At 47.9% G+C, this 25,180-nt stretch overlaps 1 protein-coding gene across 8 annotated transcripts; it reads left to right on the top strand.

Annotated features, from left to right (window-relative positions):
- Positions 1-331: 331 nt before the first annotated feature.
- Positions 332-25,022, top strand: PIP4K2B (phosphatidylinositol-5-phosphate 4-kinase type 2 beta). Of its 8 annotated transcripts, none has more exons than XR_009960796.1 (11): positions 332-512; positions 9,961-10,058; positions 11,682-11,778; positions 15,745-15,897; positions 16,719-16,865; positions 17,137-17,175; positions 18,558-18,671; positions 18,976-19,234; positions 19,607-19,710; positions 20,279-21,971; positions 22,500-25,022. XR_009960796.1 is itself a non-coding variant. In XM_062595440.1 (11 exons), the coding sequence occupies exons 1-10, from the start codon at positions 336-338 to the stop codon at positions 20,890-20,892; spliced, it is 1,239 nt and encodes a 412-aa protein (XP_062451424.1). In that variant the 5' UTR covers positions 332-335; the 3' UTR covers positions 20,893-20,920; positions 21,870-25,022. The 8 variants fall into 8 exon arrangements, 5 of the variants coding, with proteins under 5 accessions (XP_062451424.1, XP_062451422.1, XP_062451423.1 ...); XR_009960795.1 differs by having other exon boundaries at positions 20,279-20,461; positions 20,689-25,022; XR_009960797.1 differs by lacking the exon at positions 22,500-25,022 and having other exon boundaries at positions 20,279-20,920; positions 21,870-21,880.
- Positions 25,023-25,180: the final 158 nt, after the last annotated feature.

The following is a 25,180-nucleotide window of genomic DNA, read 5'->3' on the forward strand; positions in this document are numbered from 1 at the left end:
GCCTCCTCAGAGCAGGGGCCGGAGCGGGCTCGGCCGGCCGCGGCGGCTCCTCCTCAGCGGTGGAGCGACCCACCGCGGGGGCGGAGGGGAGAGGGAGGCGGGGACAGAACCACTGCGGCAGCGACGGCGGGGGGGAGGGCAGGGACGGCGAAGCTACCGGGCCGGGCCGAACCAAGGGGCAGAGGCTGACAGGGGCGGGCGGTACCACTGGGGTAGGGCGGGGGAGGGGTGGGGGGGCGTGTGCCGGGCTGGGCCGAACCATGCGGAGGCGCTGGTAGGGGGGGGGGTGAGCGCGGGGGAGGCGGTTCGGTCCCGGTGCCGGTCCCGGGTCCGCCATGGCCTCGAACTGCGCGGGGGGCTCGTCGGCGGGGGGCGTCGGGGCGGCGCTGGGCTCGGCGCTCAGCGCCAGCAAGACCAAGACCAAGAAGAAGCACTTCGTGTGCCAGAAGGTGAAGCTGTTCCGGGCCTCGGAGCCGCTGCTCAGCGTCCTCATGTGGGGAGCCAACCACACGGTGAGCGCGCCCGCCTCGGGCCCTGCGCCCCCACCCCGAAACCAGGGCCTCCGACCCCCCCAGACCCAGGGGCCTCCATCTCCCCCAACCTCCGAAACCAGGGCCTCCATCCCCCCACCCCGAAACCAGGGCCTCCACCTCCCCCCCAAACCTAGGGGACTTCATCCCCCCAACCTCTGAAACCAGGGCCTCTGCCCCCCCCCCAAAACCAGGGCCTCTGCCCCCCCCCCAAACCCAGGGGCCTCCATCCCCTCACCCCCAAAACCAGGGCCTCTGTCCCCCCAAATCCAGGGGCCTCCATCCCCCCACCCCCAAAATCAGGGCCCCTGTCCCCCCAAATCCAGGGGCCTCCATCCCCCCACCCCCAAAATCAGGGCCCCTGCTCCCCCCAAACCCAGGGGTTTCCATCCCCTCCTCCTCAATCCTGGGGGCCTCCATCCCCCACCTCACCCCTGAAACCAGGCCCTCCACCACCCCCCGAAATCTCAGGGGCCTCCATCCCTTCCTTACCCCCCCAAAATTCCAGGGTCCTCCACCTCCACCCACCCCCCAAAATCCTAGGCCCTCCACCCCCCCCCCAAAATCTGAGGGCAGAGCCCTTCCTCGGGTGTTTCCCTGCTGGGACTGGGACTCCTTCCCAAAAGTGCCTTCATCTCTGGGTGGTCCAGGTCCCCTGAGTCAGGGTGTCCTGATCCAGCCTGAGGTGGCTTTAGGTTTCTCTTCCGCTAGATGCTTCCCTTTGCATACCTGCCCCCTCGCACCCACCCATCTTTCCATATCTCCTTCCCCGATGTCCTCTCCTCTTTTCCCCAGTTCTGAGGGCAGCCATCACCATTTGGGGTCACATCTCTCCCTATAGGGTACTGTCCCCTTGGCACACCTGCTGTCTCAGACCAGCGGCTCTCCCCACCCTGAGGATTATTCAACACCCACAGCACTGTACCTTGTCCCAGATGCACGTCCTTCTTGCTCAGGGTAGTCCCTGTGGCCATATTATGGTGAGGGGACTCCCACATGTCGTGACTCAAAGATCCCATGTGTAGAGTGACAATCCTGTTCCTCAGGGTTGGCCACGTGGGGAGGATTATGTGTGCCCCTCATCTTCATCCTAAAATATAAAGGTCTTTTGTCCCCAACTGTTTAGCCTCATCTCCCTCTGACCTTAGGTTTCAGCTACCAGAACTTGGGCCAGAGGCATCCCCACAGTTTGTGACCTCCATCTCCCAGGGCAGTGCTTGGTACCTGTCTTGGCAGGGAGCTGGGAGTGGCTCCCTTGAAAATGTCTGGGAAGTGCTCAGCTATTTGACCAACCTCTTCTGGAGGCTGCTAAGGCCTTCTTCATATCTTCCTCTGGAAACTTCTCTATCTTATCTAATGCAGGGCAAAAATTCCATGCTGGATGGGGAGGATAGATTTGCTGCTGCTTTCTCTTGGATGTGGTTGATGAATGCTATTTTGAGAGGCTGTCCAGGTGGTCATGGAAAGCTTGCCCCTTCTGAGATTAACACACTTTCGGAGTTCAAAGACAGCTGTTCCTCCAATGGATTAATGGAGGGTTTCCTGGAGAGTGAAGGGGACTTGGGCTTAATTTTTATAGAGAAAGACAGCATTTCTCCTAAAAATAAAATTATATTTCTAGTTTACCTGGCAATGGTGAGAAACCTTCCAAATGTAGTTTAACACAGCGTTGTCTTCCTGAGTTGAAGGATGTTGAGTGCTTGCTGCTCGGAGTCTTGGCCAAGAGGCAGGATAATGAATGTAATTAGGTTTTGATCAGCTTCAATGGTGTTGTTAGGAGCCCGGCAGAAACAGGGAAATTGTTGGGATTCTTCTCAGTTTCATTTGTGGCCTCTTAGGACAGTTGTTGCTTGGTGGCAATTAGCCCTTCTTTTATGTAGCTGTCTGAGTGCTAGGAGTCTGGCAAGGTTTTTAGGCTCTGGATCAGGGCAATAATCTAACTCTTGGAGCACGTGGATGTGAAATGTTTAGGCAAAGAGAGGAAGGCAAGCTGAAAGTTTTATATGAATACTCAGCTGGTAATGAGATTATATTGGATGCACATTATGAAGACACTGCTGCCAGAACTGAAGACCATATCCTGAAGGGCTGGGAAAGGGTTTAGAAAATATCAGCTGTGACCTGCTCACCCTTGGACGCACATCTAGGATTTCCTAACAAATTTTTGCTAGCTCATTTTCCTCCACCTCTCTGCCACTGATCTGAGTTTGCGTTCGGGTGAGCCTTGTGAGTACCTGGAAGAGTTGGTAGCTACTGTGACCATGCTGTAGAGCAGGCTCTGAGCTGAATTATTTCTGTTTACTCAACACATGAGCAGCTGCTTGTCCTGGTCTGTGTTTGAGAGATGATGTTGCTGCTGCTCTGGTTATATGGGAAGTGGAATTGCTTATATGATTCCAGCAGATGGATCTGGACAGTTGATGAATATTTCCGAGAACATGTTTGAACTTTCTAAGAAATCTTTTGTGGGGTTGTTTAATGTTTGTCTTCTGGACCATAGTTTTTCAAGGAGGGGAGTTTGTGGGGCCCAGCCTAGGGATCCCTGCTGTAAGAGAGGGAGGAAACACTAGTATCAGCACAACCGTGAGGCTTGCCAGGAAGATTCTGTCAAAAATACTTGCAGTTGAGATGAACTTTTTCATGGACAAATCAAACAAACAACCATTACAAACAACCATTTTTTTGCAATCCACCATCTCTGTTGACTGAAGAAATTCCCTTGGGTCCATTAACTGAGTCTGGCAACAGTTCGGCCCTGCCTTGTGTTTAAACAAGCTTGTTAGCAGCTGGTGTGAATACAGCCTATGACGGGTCTGGAGAGGATCAGGAGCAATGATGTGAGCACACCAAGAACAGGAACCGGTTTTGGGAACACCAGTTCCAAGCAGTTCTTTTTAAATAGCAAGTTGGGTCTTGGCTGCCCTGGTGGTCCCTAGCCAGTGTTTAAACTGAACGAATGGGGATCAGGGTGGATCTGTGGCTGGTGAAAGCAGGGCCAGCATGGGTGGTATTAGTCCAGTATTAGTTTATTAGTAAATTTTAAACTTGGAGACCACAAAAGGGAGAGGAAGCTGTGAGAACTGGTACAGGTAGGAGAAGGAAGTGGAGTCACAGAGGTTCACACTTGATTTATGAATATTCTGTAAGCTATCGGGTGGCAATGTAAAATTCAGCAAACGCTGAGATGGTTCCCCTGGAAGCTTTGCTTGCAGCTGCTGTTGTCATGGCATTGGAAGAGGAGATTCAGCTCCTCCTGTTGTATTGTGCTGGTCGTATGTGTGATGCTCCGTGCAGGTTCTCTGCTCCCTGACTGAATGTGTGTGCACGGAAGCTCACCAGGAGCAGAGGGAAACTTGTGATGGTTAGGGAACGTGGAATCCATCTCGCACTGAACAGCAGCGTGAACAGGGTGGTGGTGTGTGATACTGTGGAAACCACAGAAACAATTGTAAGGTGGGGATTATACTGGGCATTGCGATCCCAGTGAATTTGGGGGTTGTTGGAAAGGTGACTCTCGTTTCTGTTTGTTAAACGAACAGTTGAGTTTGTGTGGGCTGCGATGATTCTTCTCTAGGTGGCGGTTCATCCACTGGAAAAGATCCTCGGAGCTGTGTGGACGTTGGCAGGGGCCAAGTAGGTATAAGCAAATCCAAATCCATTTCTGTTGAGATGGCTAGATCTCTTCTGCTGGCTCTGTGGGTCTCGCTCGCAGCAGCCTCCTGTGTTCCACAGGCTCCGGTTACTGGCTGAAGCGCCAGCCGATCTCCTAGGACCTTTAGGATTGGTGCCAGCCAGTACAAAACACAACTATTTAGTATTCAACTGAAATAGCAAAATTGGGATTTGCAGCACACTTCTCCCTTCTCTGCAGTGTTGTTTTTGGTGTTGCCATGTTAATTCTAGCCAGAGCAGCATCTGCCACATATCAAATGTGGAAGTCCTATAAATTGGTACTGGCACATGGTAAACAGCATGTATTTGTCCTTTCCAACACTTGCTGTCTGCTGTGGCTCTAATTGACCTCTGGAGAGTGCAGCATATGGTGATGGCAATGATAGCCAGTGTTAATGATCAAGGCTGGTGGTTCTGAACCTTCACATCCCAGGACCTTCTGTTAAAATAGAGATTCCAGGAGCTCTTTTCCCTCTTGAGATATGGAGAGAAAAGAAGGTCCTTCTGGGTAATTCAGCAAGGAAAACTGGGCTTATGTGCCTGTTGTGCCGCAGACTTGCTGTGTAGCCTTGGACTGGTTGTTTAGCCTTTCCGCTGCTCGGCTCCCCATTTGTACCAGTGCAAGCGTGGGTGCTTGCAAGTGACCTGGGAGGGTGGATGCTTTTAATGGTGCTGAGGCCATGCTAATGTAATGAGTGACAGAGTCTGCCCTGCGATGGTGGGGTGGCAGAGTAATAGCTGGCTGATTCCTCCGCATGTGATGCAGGTGTTGTGCTGCAGCTCCGTCAGGATGCAGGAGCTCTTTCCAGGGGTCTTCAAAGCACTTCGGGAAGAGGTGGTTCCTTGCCACTAACGGGTACTTTTTCTCTTAAGGCATCCTGATGTCCCCAGAGTGCTAGTAGAGATTATCGACTACAAGATTCATGCTTCCATAGCATTTGCATGGGGGGGTTGTTAGCCTGGATACTGATTAATCATGCTCTAATTCATGGAAAATGGTGTATTTTCTCAGACCAAGTAGTCTCTGCTTTCTGGCTCAACCGTTGCCCATTTGCTGTACAGTGTTAAGCAGCTGCGAAGTTTGTTACAGATGTGGGTTTGTTTCCATGCTAGTTAAAGTCATTTTGCTATATGTCTTTTGCCTACTTCCCTGGAGCATTATAAAATTTAACTAATGCTCACAAAGTACTCTGAGATGCCTGTCTGACAGGCTTTGAGAAGAACAAAGTATTTTTATTTTCCCAAGCAAATTCCTGTTGTAAAGAATCCTAGAGAGTAGGCTCGCATACTCCATCATCTGGATCTTGTTAGTAAACAAATTGCGTTTTCCCATCAATTTACTAATGCTAATTGCCACTTTGAGGCTACAGTCAGGTTTTGAAACAAAATTATGCCTGGCCCATTCGTTCTAACAGCTGTCCCTGAATGACAGAGAATATTGATGTGTCTTTTATTGAAAAAAAGGATTTGATTTGGTGGGAAAGGCAACTACAGATAAATCCAGGATCTCACTGACTGGTGTTGCTCAAGAATTCAAGTGATCAGGAAATACAAGCATAAAAGGAAGAGGGGAAGGTAGTACTTTTTCAGCCCTATAGGGCTAGGGATGGCTGTAGACTTCTCAGCAGCGTAGGCAAAAATGAATTTTGCTGACTGCGGATGAAGGGCCAGGCCACCTCTGCAGGGGGGAAGAGGAGAGCTGCGGGCTGGGGAGCGGAGAAACCGAGGAGCTGAGCTTGCTGTTCCTCTCGCTGCCAGCAAATGGGGGAGGAGGGTGGCGACGGCGGCTTCGGAGAGAAGAGGGTCTCCCTCCGTCGCGTATTGCTGCTGCTCCCGTATCCTGATCCTCCGTCGGTGCCACCCATCGGCCTTTCTCTCCAGGGCTCTGGTCCAGGCAGAAAAGGCAGCGGGACTGTGGCCATTCTGACACCAGGCAATCTGCTGCCCAAAGCAACAGCCTGCCTGAGCCCTCCTCGCCGGGGCCACCTCCGCACGTAGGGCTGTTTGCCTTGCCCAGAAATTGCTCCTTTGTTCTCAGAAAACGGTGAAACCAGCAGAAAATTTTGAAGCATCTCTTTCTTAGTGCCGCTGCTGTAGTCTAGTGAAGATATCGGTTGGTTGTCTAAAATGTGCCTGGATTTTAAATTCTTTAAGCTGCACTGGGAACCCCGAGAGCCTGGTGTGTATTTGAGCCTCTCGTGAGGCTGATGGGCATGTGCCATCAGCCTGGCTCTGAGCTGGAGAGGAGCAGGAAAATGTCTAATGTTTTGCTGCAAAATGCAGGTGGCAGTGGCAAAATGCAGTTCTTAACCAGTGCTTTCAGTTCAGGTCTGGGACCTTGTCAGGTTGTCTCTGTGCTTTCTGCCCACTGGGGGAATAGAAAACTCCTGAAAAAAGCATAACGTGACTGTGCAAAAGCACAGGCTTATTTTCAAGAGGATTTAAACCAGATTACATCTAAAAGGCTCTATGATTTACAGAAAACAAGCACCACGCTGGGTCTGGATGTAGATCCCTTGTGCTCTAGATCCAGAGTTTTTAACTCTTCCAGTTTTGGGAACTCTAAGGCCTTTGCAGTAGAGGTGTGGAAATACCCTGATCACAGACAGCTGTACAGCACAGGCCTGCTCTTTGTAGTCGCTGTATGTCTCCTTGAAGTAATCCGTGGGGCCTGTGATGGTGGACTGACGTGTGGTGACTCTCAGTGGTGCTGTCTGCCTCTGCACCTCTGCTCTCTACAACTACCTCTTCCAGCTTAGAGAACCAAGCCCAAGATCTCGCTGTCCCTCTTGTGGCCAGCAGCAGTCTTGGAGATCTCCAAAGCTGCAGCTACAGGCTTGGACCTGCTTTCTCCAGCTGGGTGACACCTGTTTGCAGGAGAGAGGGAAGTGAGACCTGTGGCAATGGGCTCCCCAGAAGCCAAGGTTTGCTGGGCACCTCATTGCTAGGCACCTTGCCGTGACCTTGCCTTTGCAGCGTAAATACACAGACACACATGCTGCTATATATAATCTCCTGCTAAACGCCTCTCCCTGGGGAGAAGACGAGAGAGCAAACATGTGCCAGGCGTTAGTCACGTTGCTCTTGGATGCTGCTCAGATTCCACCACGATAAGCGCAGGAGAGGAACCCTATAGACAGTGCTGTCCGTTGCTGTCCTCTGCTCTCATTTAGGCAAGCTCTCCTAGCGCTTTGCTCAGCACCATGCTGCAGGCCAAGCCCTGTCACCCTTCGGAGGCAACATCTGATGCTGACAACTGTACTGAACAAAGAGATGGTTTGGGATGTCCCTCTTCCAAGGCAGTGTGGGGACAGGGGCCTTGCATTCCTCTCGCTTTAGGATCCTCAGGAAGGTGTCAGGCATGGGAGTTGCTATGGGAAGGTGAAGTCCCTCTTGCTAAAGAAAGTCATCCCAGACCTCTCTCTGCTCTCAGACTGGTGTCAGGAGCAAAGGCGCAGTGGAAATCTGACCAGCAGCTGGAGAGCAGCCTGTGAGTCCTGGGACTAGAAACAGCCCCTTTGGCCCCTTGGCTGCTTTGAGAGGTAGTGATTCTGGTCCCCAACACAAATCACTTCTTTCTCTGTGCCTCTTCCGGAGCCAGCATCTCGAAACCTCCAGAAGGCTCTGCTGCACGCAGCTGGCAAGGGGAGGGTGCTGCCAGGGGGGGTTTGCTGGCTGTTGCCAGGCTGTTGTATCTTGGGAAGAGCAGAGGCATCTTTCGAATGAGGCGAGGTATCCTGGCACACCCACTTCTGCCAGTCAGGAGACTTGCAACAGGTACAACATTTGCTATGAGGCTTCTGCTTTGGCAGAAATGAGGACATCCAGAGATGTCTTGGTATCTCACTTTGCTAACATTTGTGTCTGAATTTCTCTTGAGGAGGAGACAATCTCCAAACTGCTGTTCCTGCTCAGCTGTCAGCACCCTTCCTCCCCTCTGGAATAAGCTGATAATAGCTTGTTTGTGTCTTACCCACCACTGAGAAGAGGGCTGAGAACAGACATGTCTCAGGAGCTGTGCTGTCGGACCTCCCCTCCTGTTAGACAGCAGTAGTTAGCGGCTGGAAGCAGCACCTCTTTCTTGATACAGAATTAGCTGTTTTGTCTCCCGCACCCTGAAGGGAAATCACTGCATGGGCCTTTCTGATGCGGCTGCCTGCAGAAGAAGCTGGGAGCTGGTCCCCAAGATCTGGGAGATCCCTGCCTGGCCTGTGGTCCTCTTTCCCTTTCCCTTGTTCCAGCTGCAGCTCTAGGAGTGGATCCGTGCAGAATCGAGCCTTTAACTGAAGCCAAGGAGTACTGGCCTTTCTGCTCCATTCTGATTACGAATGATGGGAGGCGTATGGCATTATTTATTCGTTCATCTGTGCAGCGTTCTCCATACATCCTGAAGCATTTTATGGGAGTGCTTAAAGCTCCTTAGTGATGCTACAGCGTAAACACTGGGCAGGGCTTTAAGGAGCACCATTTCTTAACTGAACAGTGGCCAGATAACTTTCCCCTTATCTGTTGTGTGGGATGAGTGTCTCTGAAAATAGTCATCTTTTCTCTTAGCAGCGTATATGTGTCTTTCCTTGCAGTCTGACATTTATTAATCTGTTTTTTTTTTACATTGGCAACAACGGGGAAAAGATGTGAAAAATACGCACCTCATCAAAGGCTTGCTCACATCCTAGACAGCCCACTGCCCATCTCCAGAGCTGAGGACTTTCATGGTCCTTGCAGAGTTGAGCTGTGCCACAGAGGCTGGTGTAGAATCATTTCCCTGTATCTCCTCCTTGGTAGAGATGGAGCAGTGGTGGATTTGGGCAGTACTATGTATCTTGGTGCGTGCGAGGAGGGGGAATCATCAACTTTTCCCCAGCAGTACCTGCTTGGCACAGTAATGATGGGAATTTCTTTCTAAATCCGCTATGATAATACCAGCTCAGTGAGTTGAGACTTGTGTGGGCCCTGTGAATGAACGACAGTGCATCTGTCCGCAGAAATGTCAGCTCGGTAATTTGCTGCCTCTTGACCCGTTCTTGAATGCTGCCACATCCTTGTTAGTGCACTGACTTGTCTGGTGCAGGGCAGCCAGATACAGCCCAGAGGTGGGTTTTTTCCAATTGATACTTTCACTGCTGAGTGCTGTAGCACGAGGCTGCCTATACAGTAGCAGCTGAACATTCATTCTTCAGCTTCCCTGTGTTCCTGTGGTTGCCACACATGACTAAGGAGCAAAAACAATCTAGTGGAGTGACTCATCCCTTTAGAGAAGGAGGGATAAGAGCAACACGAGACAGCAAGCGTAGAAACAGCATCCACAGGGGAGCCACGCTGTGCTGCACTGAAGCTACGCCTTGTCTGTTCTGGCTGGTCAAGTTTTGGTCATCTGTGATTTGTAGCAGTGAGAACTAGTTATGAAACTGGCTGACACAACACTTCCTAAATAAAGAGAAAGGTGATTTCTTTAAAAAATAAAATCTATCTCTTGGTCTGTAGGTTTGTCTCAATTCTGAGCTGCATCTTAAGTGAACAAATGAAGGAGCTGAGGCTGGCTTGGGGAGTACTCACCCTATGACCGAATGAGATGTTTCTGTGGCTTGTAACTACGGTGTTCTCCCAATTGCTTAGCCCAGCGAGTCGCTCTGAAAACCTAATGGGTTATACTGCTTCAAGAATGGCTTCTAGGGTATTTGGCATCCCTGCAACTTCATTGGCAATAACTGCAGGACAGTGGAACATGGGTTTTCAGTCTGTTTTCTTTCTCTTTTAGATCAATGAACTCAGCAATGTTCCTGTCCCTGTCATGTTAATGCCTGATGACTTTAAAGCCTACAGTAAGATTAAGGTGGACAATCATCTATTCAACAAGTAAGTAGATGCTTCCTAATTTGTTATTTATTCCTATAAATAAAGCTCTCTTTGCATTAGGAGGAACTGTCGTGGTGAGGACCTTTTTATTTAATGCATTTTAATGTTAGGATCTGTTATGGTTGGACACGTGCTCCAAACTGCATCCTGCCAAGACCACTTGGCAGGATATGGGGGGCAGAGGGGGGGTTTCTTTCTGTCACAGGGACTTTATCTGGTGGTATGGTATCTGTCCTCTGCGTGATGAGAAGTCTCATAAGGCCAGGCTCAGAAGTGGCAATACTTCAAAGCAAAGCTGGAGCTGGTTAGACATGGATATTCACTGGATTGAGAGATGACGACTACTGTTTTAGCATTTACAAAGTGTGACTTACCCAAAACTCTAGGGCCAGAGTTCACTGCAGGTCCTGGTTAAGCACAACACTGGTGCAGAACTGTTCCTTAACTCTGCTGTGCCTTGTCTGGGTGCCCTGATCAGACCAGCAGATCCAAGACCATGAAGGAGAGGGCAGGAGTTCATTCTGCATGGCCCACCAAGTTCCTTACCTCTTTGAGACTGTTCACCGTAGATGCTTGTGATTCTGCATTGTACCATTGACCCCTCGGGGTTTGTATGGCGACAGCCCCTTATCCTTTCCCAGAAGATTAATTTTGGAAGCCTTTTTGTGACTGGCACTGAGAGCTGTGTTCTCCACCATGGCTCTGTTTGTGCATGTCTGCAATGCTCTGCGATTAACGCTTCATTTTCACCAAGTTTCACAGGCATCAGTTTTCGAGAGTGGGTGTGTGATTCAGAAGTTTGTCTCTCTTCTCTGGCACCTACGATTAGCAGTATCTGTTCTTCCTCTTCTCTCCTCTCCTACATAGATGTTAGTTTTCCATGTGTTGGTGCAAAGGATTCCCATTGAGAACGGGCTGAAAAAATCTTCTAGTGTGGCCAAGCAGAGCCATCTTCTCTGCTTCTTCTTGCTGAGCAGAGTAAGAGCTCTGGGAGGGAGTAGGTGCAGCATCCCTCCGTGGTGGGGAACACTGCATGTTGTGCACTGTGCTGTGGTCTGGGGAGGCCCCGTTCCCAGCTGGCAGGGCCTGGCAGCAAGGCTCGCTCTGTAAAGGGACTGGTCTAGAATGTGCCAGACCGGAGCTGATTCACCCCTTCTGCTTTGCGTTCTGGATGAGACAGTTTGTCTTGTGCTGACCTTTCTTTTGACGCACCAGTGATCTGATCTGAAATCAGAGCCCCCCTTTCCTCCAGCTTTTCATCTTAAACAGTAACAGTGTGTTGCAGGGGGCAGCTGTGTTACTGAACGGAACAAAGCGACAAAGGAGGAGGAAAGAGAAATTATTCTGTCAAATCTGTGCTCGTGACAGGGGAGATTGTTCTGTAAGACAGACATCCTCATCCAGAGAGCCTGTAAGTCAAAGGCTGGATCCTGAAAGCGTTCCTGTGAATAGATGACTTTTGTAGGCATCCAAAGGAACAAGCTGCCCTACTGAGGGTAAATGTTTGCAGATTTGGGCCCTTGTAGGGAGAAGGGGGATTGGATATTCTGGGGATTAGTGATGAAGTGGGAGGAGAATTGAGTTAAATTTCACAAGAATATCTTTCTTTCTGCTTTGCCCTAGGGAAAATTTGCCAAGTCGCTTTAAATTTAAGGAGTACTGTCCGCTGGTGTTCCGAAACCTACGGGAAAGATTTGGGATAGACGATCAAGACTACCAGGTACCCCCTTTTCTCTCCATGCCCTTCTAACTCCTTTGCTTAAGACAGAATTAGAAAGCTGGGGGAGAAACAGTGATATCAATATTCTTGTGTGAACAGCTCTAGCGGCTTATAATCGTGGTTTAAAAGGTATTATCATAGCCCTAAGGGCCTTCAGCAATGGAGTAGACCTTCCTGTGCCAGGCACTGAGCAATAGCAGAGTAAAAAAGGTGGTCCCTACTCCTGAGAGCTTACAGTTTAGGCACAAAATAAGAGGCAGCAGATGGCTGCAGACAGGCAGGAGCTGGAGGAAAACAATGATCTAGTGCAGAACATCTGCAAGGAAAATGGTTGTGTTGTGTTTTTGGTTCGGGTGCTGTTCTAACCACGTGTGTGCGCCAAGCGTGGGTGCTGTTGAGCTGGGTTTATCAAGGTGGCGGCTGCTTTGGGACGTGTCCCCAAAGGCTGCATGATCAGACCTTCCTTGGAGGGGAGAGATGTTTTCTTGTATTAATGCGGCTGCACTTAAATACAGTGGAAGAGAGATGTTGCAACTCTTACTGCTACAGCAGGGCCTCCCTTCTGCACACAGCTTTTAGGCTTAACGCACACGGGAGATGCGTAACAGCAGGCTGGTGAGAGACCACTTAAATGAGAGGAAAAAAACAATGCAGAAAGAAGAGGATGGCTTTGATAGTTGTGTGACCTTTAGCAGGCCAAGTGTCAGGTAATTAAACCCAGTATCTTTGGCACTCTGCTGCGGCTGATAACAGCTGGCAGTTTGCCAGCACTGGCTGGTCAAGAGCTTCAACCAGCGTATTCACTGTGATCGGCCAGCCCGGAGCAGCACGTTAGCGCTGCAATAGCGGGTGAACGGTGCAAGGTTCTTGCTCTCTCCCTTCTTTACTTCACTTATTGAGCCCTGCTGCCTGTGTTGTGGGGAGAGAGGACATGGGAGCACAGCTATTCTGCCAGTCCCTCCTGCTGGTAGCATATGTGCGTGCCCTTGCCCGTGTGTGTCCTTGCCCGTGTGTGTGTGTACATTGCCCCCCCGACTGTCACAATTCTCTGTAATTATATCTAGATTACGGCTTGATCTCCTCCCGTTTCAAGGTTAATGTAATGAAGAGATCTGTTTTCCCTCTCCAGCTGCATGGCTCACTGCACTAGTGAGAAACTGGATCTACTTGATCCGGTTTCTGGTCTCCTGTGGTGGGGGTAAGGCGCAGATGTGTAGCACCTGCACACATCTCTACCCCCTCGTTCCCAGACCAAGGGGGGAGCATCTGTGGTCCCTCTGTGAGAAGGGGCGTGCTCTGAGCGTTGCTGTTTGGGGCTTTTTGCTTCTTTATGTGTCTGCATCTCAGAGTTGTCTCTCTCCTGGCTGCTGGGGTCCATCATACTCTGCTGCCTGCTCTCAGGCATGTTGGAGCTGGGCACCCGACAGTGTTTGCTCAGAGCAAGACACATTTTTCATAGCAGAACTGACAGTTTTCTTTGCTTTTCTTCTGCAAGGGGCTGGCCGTCCCCAGGAGGAATAGCAAACGCTGGCTGCTGCCTCGTGGCGGCCTGTCGCAGCTCTGGCCTGGGTGAGTGCCCGTCTGCTGACGGAGGTAGAGCTGAGCCCAGCAAGGAGGCAGGTGGCGGTGCTTGTGCGTCCGTGTGCCCAGTGCCTCGTAATTACCTGCAAGCCACGAGTCACACACGCAGAACGCTCCGGCTTCTGACGGAAGATCTCTTTTATTTTGGGGACATGGCTGCTCAGTTCATGCTTTTCTTGAATGCGTTCCTGTTAGATGATTAATTTTATTTGCTCCCTCCTACCGTCAGGCCCGTTTGCTAGGCAGCAATGGCGCTTCGCCAGGAGAAGCGGTACCGTTGCCCCCTGGTCTGCTAACAGTGTCTATAGCCAGGATGCGTGTGGCTCCTGAGGAGGCTGCTTGGCCAGCAGCACCCTGCCCCTTGGGCTGGCTGTACCAGGGAATTGCTCTGTGTGCTGCCTTTCTCCATACCCCTCAGTGCACCTCTTGCATGTGGTGAAGTCACTAGCTCCTAATTATTTTTGTTTTCAGTCCATCTGCTGTAGTATATTTTAGATTTTCTCTATTTTAAGAATTGATCAGAACCATGTGGACTAACTTATGTGGAAGTACGCACAGTCATGTTGGTTCCCTCTTTACCTGCCCATCATTTCATTTGTGTTGTACTTGTTGCTCCGAACAGGTACTTCTCCCATTTCTGAGGCAGAGCAGTTTGTCTGTTTAAAAGTATCCACCTAGAACGGAAAGCAGAAGACATTCACTGAGCTGAATTCAGGTGGATGAAATGCGATGGCTCGAGTGCGAGTTAAGCTAGGATGCTAAATTTAACACCCAAACTCCGGAGGAGGTGGGAGTGACAGGAAGGGAATGAAGTAAACCTGAGGACTGTGAGTTTGGTAATGTCCATATGTGGTCACAATTTCTGCTTCCCATCTCCTCTAGAAGAAAGGCTCTGTGGTTTTGAGGTGATGGGTGTTTAAACTGTGTAGCACAGACTCATTTGCAAACATCAGCAAGAAGCAGGGTGGTTTTTTTTTTGGCTCTATTTTTCTGACAGTTTCTAAAGCTATTGGCAGGAGCAGAGTTTTTCCCCTGCTTCATTAAAGTTTTAAAAGCTTTAAATGCTTCATTCTGAAAGGAAAGCTCTCGGCTCACTTGCAGCGTGACATGGTAAGTCCCTCGCTCGCAGCAGGCTCGGCTCGCCCGCGCGCCCGTGGCTGCAGAAGAGCAGGCTCCCTCTGCTGTCTGCTTCCCCAGAGCAGCCGAGGCGAGGAGAGCCCAGCGTAACTAGCAGCTAAAAGAGACATCGCACACTGCATTGTCCAGCCCTGAGGTCCTGAAAAGCACACCTACCTCGAGCTAAAAGCCAAGATCCAGACATCTGTACAGCTGTTTCAGAGCGTAGCCCTCCCCTTAATGCTTGCATCAATGGTAAGGAAATACTAGGGAGATCCAATACCAGTAGCTGGCAAAATGGCTTCTGAACAGACACTGGTAACAGAAGTGCAGGGGTTGGGAGGCAATTGCTGAGAAGTGACAGAGAAAACGAGCAGGCAGCTGGTGACCTGGCTGCTAGGTTAGTCAGGAGGACGTGAGGTGTCGTGACAGTGGGACGAGGCTCGCGCCAAGCCCTTCTGCATGGGGAGAGGAGTCAGGATGGGATCAGAACAAGGAGCTCACACCATGGTACAGGGGAAATGGTAGATACCTGCTCTGCAGTTTGCTTTGGATTTTCCAGTTGTGCTGCAAATATAGAGAGAAGCTGCAATGTTTTGTTGCTAAGGATGGAGACAGGAATATAAAGATAAATGCTGTTGGCTGTCAGAAGAACAACCGATCTATTTATACCTACTAATCCTTTTCATCCAATTGTAAGAATAGCAGAAGCTGAGGGTGGCTTTTGGTTTCAGTATGACCTGTAAAGAATTCCCCAACAAGACTTTTGCCAGTTCATGCTGCTTTTTGATAGAAAAGAAGTCAGGCCATTTCTTAGACCTTGGAAATACCCTGATTGTCCTTAGTTTTCCAGGAGGAACTCCTAAGATGTATAAACTTGCGTATACTGCCTCCTTAAAGACTCATTAGTAAAGAATATCTTCAAAAATATGTGACCAGATGTTGGAGTAAGACATGATAACGAATTGAAGGTGCAGCTAAACCCCATGTCCAGACTTCTAAAGTGAGTGGTTTAACCTCTGCAGTGCTGCGCACTCAGGGATGCTTGCCTACAACCATCATGACTGTAGTTGGTTTGCGAATGTGCTCTGAACTCTGGCCAGGACACTGGCACAGTTACAAAGGTGGAACACCAAGTCCCTGGGATGTCCGTTCTTCCACGGCCAGCCAGGATGTGGAGCTGGCTCTGGTCACCCATGTCGTATTTACTTTCCAAGACTGCTCCTATTTCTTCTCTGTCCTCCCCACCTTTTTTTCTGGTTCCCTCAGAACTCGGTGACACGAAGTGCCCCAGTGAACAGTGACAGCCAGGGCCGATGCGGGGCCCGGTTCCTCACCACCTATGACAGGAGGTTTGTCATTAAGGCAGTGTCAAGCGAGGATGTAGCAGAGATGCACAACATCTTAAAGAAGTACCATCAGGTATGGTGAGTTTGGAACCCTGGGGGAGGGAGGTGGTGAACACCTCGGGGAGCATCTTGTGATCTGCTGGGGAGCTGGAGCTTGGATTCACTGTGAGCAACCTGACAGAGCCTACCAACAGCTTTTGCAGAGGAAAGCAGTGCTCCTTAGCATCAGAGAGCCAATTAGGGCATAGCTGTCTGCTTCTTCGCAGTGCTGAGCCCCTCCCTGGCTCACCCTGTTCCTTACATCAATAAATTTTGGATTACTGATACCTAAAAGCAGTAAACATGATCCTGATCAATAGGCCTTGAATTAGACTTTCCAGAGGGACCTGAGAGGAGACAACTGCTGGAATTGTTACTGGAAGGAATGAGGGGCAGCATGGGACAACTGGAAATGTTCTAGCCTAGATTGCATTGTCAGCCCATCCATCTACTCTTTACTCTCAGATACAGTCACATAACTACGAAGAGTGAAGTTAGCCGGTGTGAAGAACAGACTCGCCCAGCTGAGACTGGGCGGCTGACACACACACCTAGCCTGTTACAGCAGGCTGGACGGACAGACAGACACACACACACGCACGCATGCATGCACACACACACACAGTGGGATGTTCTGCCTCAGCTCGGGGCTGAAAGCTTCTTGCAATGCCCTAGCTTGCTTTGCTCGAAATGCTGGGAGCTATTTGCAACCCTCCTCTCCTTTCACAGGAGTGTCAGGTGGCTGGAACTAGAAACCTCCCTTTCAGCTTTTTGCTGGGCTTGTATTGTGCCAGAAATTGGTTTTGTGTGACAGTACCATCTTTTTCTGCCTTTCCCTTCCCCATTGCCCTCCAGTTCATAGTGGAGTGTCATGGGAACACCCTCCTGCCTCAGTTCCTGGGCATGTACCGGCTCACCGTGGATGGGGTGGAAACCTATATGGTGGTTACCAGGAACGTGTTTAGTCACAGGCTGACTGTGCACCGGAAGTACGACCTGAAGGTGAGTGTGTGGAGGGACATGATGGAGGTGTAGACTGCTTTTCGAGATGGTGGTAACTGGGCTTTTTAAGACATTCTTGATAAGATCCTGGGCTTTGCTTTTTGCTTGGAGGCAGAGAGGGGAAAATGACTTTAAAAATACTTTAAAAATACTTTCTTTTTTTTTCCTGCATGAAGGAATTAAATTAATTGGCATCAATACATTCTTCAGGAATACAATGTCTAGTGTGCCAATGGCCTTTTCTTTATTATTATTATTTTTTTTTCCCTAGGGCTCAACAGTATCCAGGGAAGCAAGTGATAAAGAAAAGGTATGGACATCCCTCAGTGGCCTTTTCTTCCCCCTGGTTGGTGGGAGTGAGTGGGATCCATATGACTGCTCTCTTTTGCAAAGGGGGTACTGGCCAGGGGAGATTAAATGAGCCTGAAGTGACAACATGTTTCTGTCCCACCTTTCAGGCTGTGCCCAGTAACTACTCAGGAAGAGATGATGCAGACACCTGGCAGAGTGCAGATCTGGTGCTGCCAGGCTTGTTATGTTGACACTGCCAAGAGTAGGGGGAACTTCTTGAGGGACAGTTCCACAAGTATCATCAAATCCCAAATTAATGTGATGGTGCCTTTATGGAAAGATTTCTTCACAGTGCTCCCCTCTGTGCCAAGCTGAGTCAGATCAGCAGTTAGCTTTTGCAACAGACGCTTTTGTAAAGCACACTAAGCCCCTCTCAGCTTCTTTGCATATCTCAACATGTTTGTAGATTTAGATTCTGGTCTCTTTAGGGAGCTTGTAAGAGTCTTGCGCCTGCAGAGCTGCAGCTGTGACACTACCATTGAAAGTCCTGTTGAAATCACAGCAGTAACTCATGGTACTATATTTTTTGCATGTGCCCATGGGCTTTGCAGGTTTGCGACTACTGAGTAAGTCTACTCCAGCCTGTCCCAAAATTAGATCTCTGACATGAGCCGAGGAACTCCCTTTTATACTGAAGACTCTGGCATCAAGGCATGGCTTCACGGTGCTCAAGTGTCCCTGGCTTGCTGGCTGTTTACTCTAGCTTTTCCTGCTTATTTAGTTTCTCAGACCATTCCTATTAGATCTATATAAAGCTACTACACAGTCGTATATCATTCTGAGAACAAAATAATTGAATTCCCAGTTGCACAAAGGGGTTGTATGTTCTTCTATATCCCTGAGAAATCCTTGGGGCCTGTTGCAAGCAGATTCCCCAAAATACAGTGGTTTTAATTTTTTTCCTCAAGTCTTTAGGGAGATAAGTATTTTTTTTTCAAGTCTCCTTCCTCCTCCTCCTTCCCCACTGGAAGCCAACAAAATGCATCTCTTTTCTATTCTGGGAGCTGGTTGGACCATCTCTGGCAAGATGCTAGCGGTCAAGCTCTCAGCCTGCAGCAAATCTTCCCGACACGCTTTAAAGTAGAGTTGCTCTTGGTGTTTCCCTCCAGTTCCCCCTAGGTACAGCTCAGCACATGGATTCATTGAGAAATACTCTGCTCTGCCTGATGCCATTTTCATCCTTAATGGACAAGATGAACCACTTTGTTGTAGAAAGAGGCAAGAGACATCTTGATGCCACCCCACACTTAGTCGGAGTCACTGCAATCGACTCGTTGATCAGTGTACCAGCCCTCCTGCAAGAGGGAGGGTGTAGGAATTTGACACAGCTTTTCCTTGCAGGCCAAGGATCTGCCAACGTTCAAGGACAATGACTTCTTGAATGAGGGTCAGAAGCTGCATGTTGGAGAAGAGAGCAAGAAGAACTTCCTTGAAAAGCTGAAGCGGGACGTAGAGGTAGAGTTTCCTGGGGAGCAGCTGTTACTCTGAGTGGGTCTCCCATAACTTGGTCCTCATGGTAGCTGATGGCCCAAAGGGTACAGCAGCAACTAGAAAGCAAGTTGTTCCTTGAGCAGTCAAGCAAATGTGGCCAGGGTTATGCTGGTGGCAGAGGGCATATGAGCTCCTGTGTCAGTTCCGTGAGTCTAATAAGGGTTTAGCTCTCACTACAGTCTTTTCTTAGGGAGACACTGGCAGGGTAGGACTGAGGGTCTCTGATCCCACATGCATGCTAGTGTTCTCACTCATCTCCCTTTCCCAGTTTCTAGCTCAACTGAAGATCATGGACTACAGCCTGCTGGTTGGAATCCATGATGTTGACCGGGCAGAGCAAGAAGAGATGGAAGTAGAGGATCGGGCAGAAGATGAGGAATGTGAGAACGATGGTCTCAGTGGCAACCCCATTTCCTCCTATGGCACGCCCCCTGACAGCCCAGGCAACCTCCTCAACTACCCTCGCTTCTTTGGGCCTGGAGAGTTTGATCCTTCTGTTGACGTCTATGCTATGAAAAGCCACGAAAGTAAGTATCATGGAATCTTGCCCTGGAGAAGGTCTGGAGGACAGAGGACATGTCTTGGAGTTTGGCTGGGCTAAATGGAGTGGAAGGAATGTCCACAGAGAGAATAACCTTGCCAACTCTCTCACCTTCACTATGCAGTCCCTGGTTGTGGACGGTGTCAGAAGGGGCAAAAGCGATGCTCAGAATAGTGGGGTGTTTGAAGAATGTGTGGGCCTCCAGTCTGTTGTTTCCAGTCCTTCTGCAGCCTCCAGATGCCTTGCTTTCTTTGCTAGCTGCATCAAGATAGATCTGCCATATATTTCTTAAGGAGGGGGGTATTGCTGGGCTTTGCTCGCAGCTCAAGGTGTGCTAGCAACTCTCTTGCCTTGCTAGGTGCTCCCAAGAAGGAAGTGTACTTCATGGCCATTATAGACATTCTTACGCCATACGATGCGAAGAAGAAAGCTGCACATGCTGCCAAAACAGTGAAACATGGGGTAAGCAGCCTGCCACCTGCAAGGAGGATGGGCTTTTGGGCTTCTGCTTCGTTTGCATGCCTGCATGTGTGTGTATGAGATATCTCCTGATTTTCCACTAGTCTGGAAATTCTCCAGTGATTTCATGGCCAAGTACAGCTCTTCCCTCTTCCCCTCTCTTCAGACTGTATTGGAAGGGCTTTCCCTCTGGTTGGTTGATCATGACAGTGAGACCTCAGGTTCCCTGTTCATTCTCCCTCTTGGAGCAGAACAGAGGGATCCAGACAGTTCTTCATTCTCCTCCCAAATCTCCTCTAAACCATGAAGGAATAAATCCAAAGCCTTGATTCAGTGGCATCCAGCAAATCCAGATGGGACTGAAATCAGTTCCTTTGAGGATCTCACTAGACCTCTCAGGGTGTTGGTTGTTTCTTGAATTTGCAAGTCCATTTGTGTGTCTTTCCCAGGAGATCCAGGCTGTGCTGGTACAATCCCTCCCTGCTGTTCTCCCTCATCCACCCTTCGCAGTGCTGCAGGGTCTACCCCAATAGAAGGGTGTTGCGACTTATCTCTCCTCTCTGCCTTGCAGGCCGGGGCAGAGATCTCCACCGTGAACCCAGAGCAGTACTCTAAACGCTTCAATGAATTTATGTCCAATATCCTGACATAGTCGTCTTCAGCCTTCAGCGAGAAATGAAGAGAAAAGGGGCTACTTCCAAACAGAGAATGCAGCCTGTGACACTAAAACAGACACTGTAGCAGCATGTGGGGTGTGCGTGTGCGTGTGTGTGTGTGTGAGCAAGAATGAGTGTGTGGCACTGTGTGACTTAAAACTAATTCTAAGTGCACCCTCCAAGAGTCCACTTGACCCAGGTGGAAAAGTGGATTTTTATGTTACAGAAGTGCCCAGACATAGATTTGAGGGCTTTTTAAAACAAGAAAAGTGCATTGTTTCAGCACTGCTCTTTCTAATGACGTTTTCTCCTCTCTGATCTGTAGGGATATGACACGTGGCACTGTATAAAAGGGGTCGCTCTAGATCATGGTCAGTGAGAGTGAAGCAGTGCCTGATTCCACAAACTACTACTACTTTTTTTATTGGACCGTCTTTACCAGAAAGACGTAAAAGCCCTTTTATTTCCCTCTTGGTAGGAATTGGAAGAAAATTGCTCACCATTTCAAGGATGGAAAATGTTACTCTGATAAGGAGGAGTCGCTGAACTTTAACTAGGTAAATTCAGACTGGGACACTTTATATTTTTTGGTTAATTTAATTAAATAAAACTTTTTTTTGTAACTGCACTTGATTTACAAGAAAGATGAGGGAAATGAACATCTACCAAAGATGATCATGTAAAAAGGTGCAACTCCTAAGAGCCTAAAAAAAAAGTGTGAGAAGTAGTAGAGACCTTGAACAGCCTCAGAAAATAATGTGCTCGGCCCCATCATGCTTTCAGTTGGCTAGCTGTGAAGATTTCATAAAAGAAAAAAAATGCATTTTGTACCTGTAGATTTTGGATAGTAGTTGACTACCTGGAACATTTTCCTGTCACATTTCAGTCAGGAATTGCCGTGTCTCTTAGGTTAGAGCGCTTCACATCACAGTTCTGCCAGTGTTAATCTAGCTAATGTTTGTCTTCCTAACTCGCCCAGGCTGCAACAGGTACTTGAATTTGTTTCCTGACAGAGGTTCTTGGGCTAGTTGGTTTATTTTTTAAAAGGCAATGCGACTTGCACGCGAAGGAATTGGACTTGCTACTGGTGGGAAGTGCTGGAGCTGTGACCGTGGAGCAACTTCCACTGCTTAAGAGGACTCAAGACTTGAGCTGTGATTGTTTTTACTCCTCTCCACTCTGTACTCCTCTCTAGAGTGACAGTTGAGGAGCGGAAATCTTTGAACACTTGCGCCAGATTATTTTTCCCCCTAAGGAATTGGAACTGATTTGCGTGACTGAATAACCTCCTGTTTTGTCTCCAGAATGCTTGTAATATTTTTCATAGCCAAGCTTGTCAGACTTGCTTTGGGTTTCATTAGCTCTGCTGCACAACAGTTACAGACCTTTTGGTTATTTTTTTAGTTTTCTTTTTATGCAGGATTTAGCATTTGGAACAAACCTCTTGCAGTTGAAACATGTTGCTTATCTGCCTTGAAACTGTTTTCACATATGCCTTTGTTTCAGGAATAAGCTGTTTGAATGTCTGTCCTGTGCTGTAACGCGTGCTACAGTTTGGTGTGTGGAATTTGGTTCTTTTGAGAGATAACTGGTGCTCATCACATCCTGGTAATTTCCCTAGACTAACACTAGCTCTGGTCTGGATTCTGAATGTGGGCTTGCTTTTTTATGTTCATACCCACATTCTTGATGTGAATCCCACAGGTTTCAGCTTTGAAGGGGACAAAAGGGGGCTAAAGTTTCAGCCCATAAGAGTGCACTGTAAATAGAGTCTTTAAGAAGTCAAAATTTAATATTGGGGGTCATAATGGGATATGAATCTTTTTTTTTTCATTCATGGATCGTTCTCTTTGACATGGGACAAGTTTCTTCTGCCACTGTAGTCCAGTCCCTATTCTGTGTAATGTGGGGCTAGCACACCACTGAGAGTCTAAAGAGTCTCGTGTCTTAAGGTGTGTAGCTGGAAAAGCCACAAAACAAATGCAGATATGAGAACACTTTATAAAGGGAGGAAATAGAGGGTGTCATCAGCTTAGTTTTGTGGGCATTATATTGGTTGCTTTTCTCTTATACAATAAGCACTTAAGTTTACTATAAATTAGAAACTAAATACCCGTGACTTTTTATTCCTGACAGTTTTTTTAACTCTGCATTGAATCTGCAAGTTTGGCCTGGTAAGTTTGCCTTTGTCTTTTGGGGAAATTAGCAGGTACCTTTTAAATTGTTTATCTTCAAGTCATGTATTAAAAAAGAAATGAAAATGGGGGAGGAAGAGAGAAGGAAATTAGTAAACTGCAGACATACTACACAGAGACACTACAAACCCAAAGACAGTAGAAGGATGAAGCTTGCATAGCTAGGAGCAGCAATCTCATTCACTGAATTTCATAAACAGGAATTGAAATTAAAATGGAGTTAGTTCCTGCAGCATTCTTTACAGAACTCATGATACTAAGGGCTCAAGAATAGTTAACTGTATTTTCTTACTCCACTCCAAATGGAGAGAAAAACCTCCCACTAGAATTAAATTGGCTGTCTCTGGCTCAAGTGATGTAAAAAGCCCTATAAGCTCTATTCACTTTTAGCACTTCCCAATTCTGCCACTTCTGTCGAGTTGCCATACTGTGTGTATTAAAGTAATTAAATGCAATTTTCTCACTTAATGATGTATTACCCAGGTATATAACTTTGTTTAACATAAGCATTTTGTATATTGTTTACATTTTGAGAGGTAGCATTATGTTAAAATGCTAATTTTTGTTTCTAGACAGTATTTTTATTACCAGAATAAGAGGTGAAGCTGCAAATATTTGTTTTGTTTTAAAAGGGACTTTTTGCTTTTATTTTTGTTTTGTTTTGTTTTTTAATCTTGTTTTAGGTCACTTTTTTAACTCAAGTATTTAAAAAGAAAACCCAGCCCTTTCAGTCCTGGTTTTACAACTGCTTGTGCTAGTTTGATGTCTGTTTTTGGTGTGAATTTAGTTCTAGTTTGCTGAACGTAGATATTTCTGTCTGTAGCATGTACCCTGCAGAACACTTTACACTGAAGTGCATTTGACTGAAAAACACCACTCAGCTGAAAGAGTTGCAGCAGGTAGACGGATCGCTCAGATCCCTGTCAGAGTGCAGCAGAGTCTCTAACATGAGAAGTTACTGCTTTATTTTTTCAGGAAATTGCAGTGCAATTCTTGGTCAACTGGAGTTTAAAAAACAACAGCAAAAAATGTTAGTGTGCAGTGTCTCTCTCCAGTACCTGAAGGCAGTTTGTGTTTGGGTAGGGAGCTGCAGGATTTGAGTCCTACCTATACTGAAGGTGTCTCTGTCTTTCTGAACATGGGCCTAATCTGTCAAAATCAAGAATTGAAAACTGTATTGAACCTAGAACATGTCTCTTCCCTTTTGAGATAGCTCCTAAGGCATAAAAAGAGTGGGAGAAGAAAGACAGAGTGAAGAGTCCCAGTTTAGGTGCCGTTCTGCCCCAATAGTGCAATAAAAAGGACACCTGAGAACATGATGGCTCATCCTTTACATAGGAACCTCTTGTTCTGGAGGCAGCAGGCAGCACCCGTCCTCTGTGTCAGCTTTGTGCCATTGCTCGGAAGAGGGCCTGGTGTCAGCAGGAGTTCACACCTCGCAGCGAGGAGCAGTGGAATCCTTCCCCCTTGTCTCATACACTGCCTCTGATTGATCTGGTTTTAATTATAAAAGCCATGGTGATACAGTTTATCCCTGGGGAAACTTCTGAGGTAGTAGAGGACTACAAATTTTCCCGCATAAATGAGCTGTAGTCCCACATCCGAAATCCTGGTTTTGAGTTGGATTATCATATAGCAGAAACAGTAAAACATGTGAGTTCTATTCCCTCTCTGGAAGAAAGCAGGAGCTTTCTCCTCCAGAGCACAACCACAGCTACCTTCAACTGGGGACCAGCCTCTTAGTCCAATAAAGGCACAAAGCAGGGTTTTATTGCAGTTATGGACCATGGTTGGTAGGCGCTGTGTGTTAGCCTCAACTGACATGCCTCCCAGTCCTATGACTGACTGAAACTTGGTTTGCAACACTGCGTAACTGATCTGAGACAGGCTGTCATTGCAACAATAGGTCCAAAACCAAAATAGTTCTCATCTGTGTGTTTTTAATGCCCCGTTTCAGAATTTGCTTGTCAACTTCCCAGACTTCTGCAGAGCCATTGTCCAGTATCCGTATTAGCCACTACTGATTTTCCTTGCTCTTTGAAATGAATTCTTGTGTAATAGCACTGGCAAAGCTTGGGGAATGAACTTCTGGTCATCCATCATTTTCAGTGATTTCAGTTTTCACCACTCAGAACTCGTGCTGGTCCTTGTTTAGTTGCTCAGTGCAGCTGGATTGACTTTGTGTCAAGTGAGTCTATTACACACAGGTCACGAAGGTGGGCAGGGCTAATCAGTGCAACTGAAAAAAATGTGAATAAATTAAGTTTAATCTAAAACTTTTTTTTTATATAAAAAAAAAGCATTCTAGGTTTTTTCACTGCTGTTTTTTAAATAGGAATTTTAAGTCCTCTGTGCTTGTCTGTTTGCTAGGAGCAGTTTGAGACACTGTTACTGTTTTGAAATGCATGCATGTTACAAGATGAGTCTCCAACCAGAGAAAAAAATAAAATTAAAACTTTGTGTACATCTGTTCTTTATTGTTGTCTTCTTTAAAGTGTTCTAATAATCAACTGTTACATTGTGAGGTATGTGGTCATTTTAAGGAAGTCTTACTACAGCTGGAAAAGTCTGTTCATACCTGCCTATAAATTGGAGCTCTTAAATAAGAACTGATTCTACCCC

The sequence above is a fragment of the Rhea pennata genome, chromosome 26 (genome assembly GCF_028389875.1).
Source record: "Rhea pennata isolate bPtePen1 chromosome 26, bPtePen1.pri, whole genome shotgun sequence".
Taxonomy (NCBI): domain Eukaryota; kingdom Metazoa; phylum Chordata; class Aves; order Rheiformes; family Rheidae; genus Rhea; species Rhea pennata.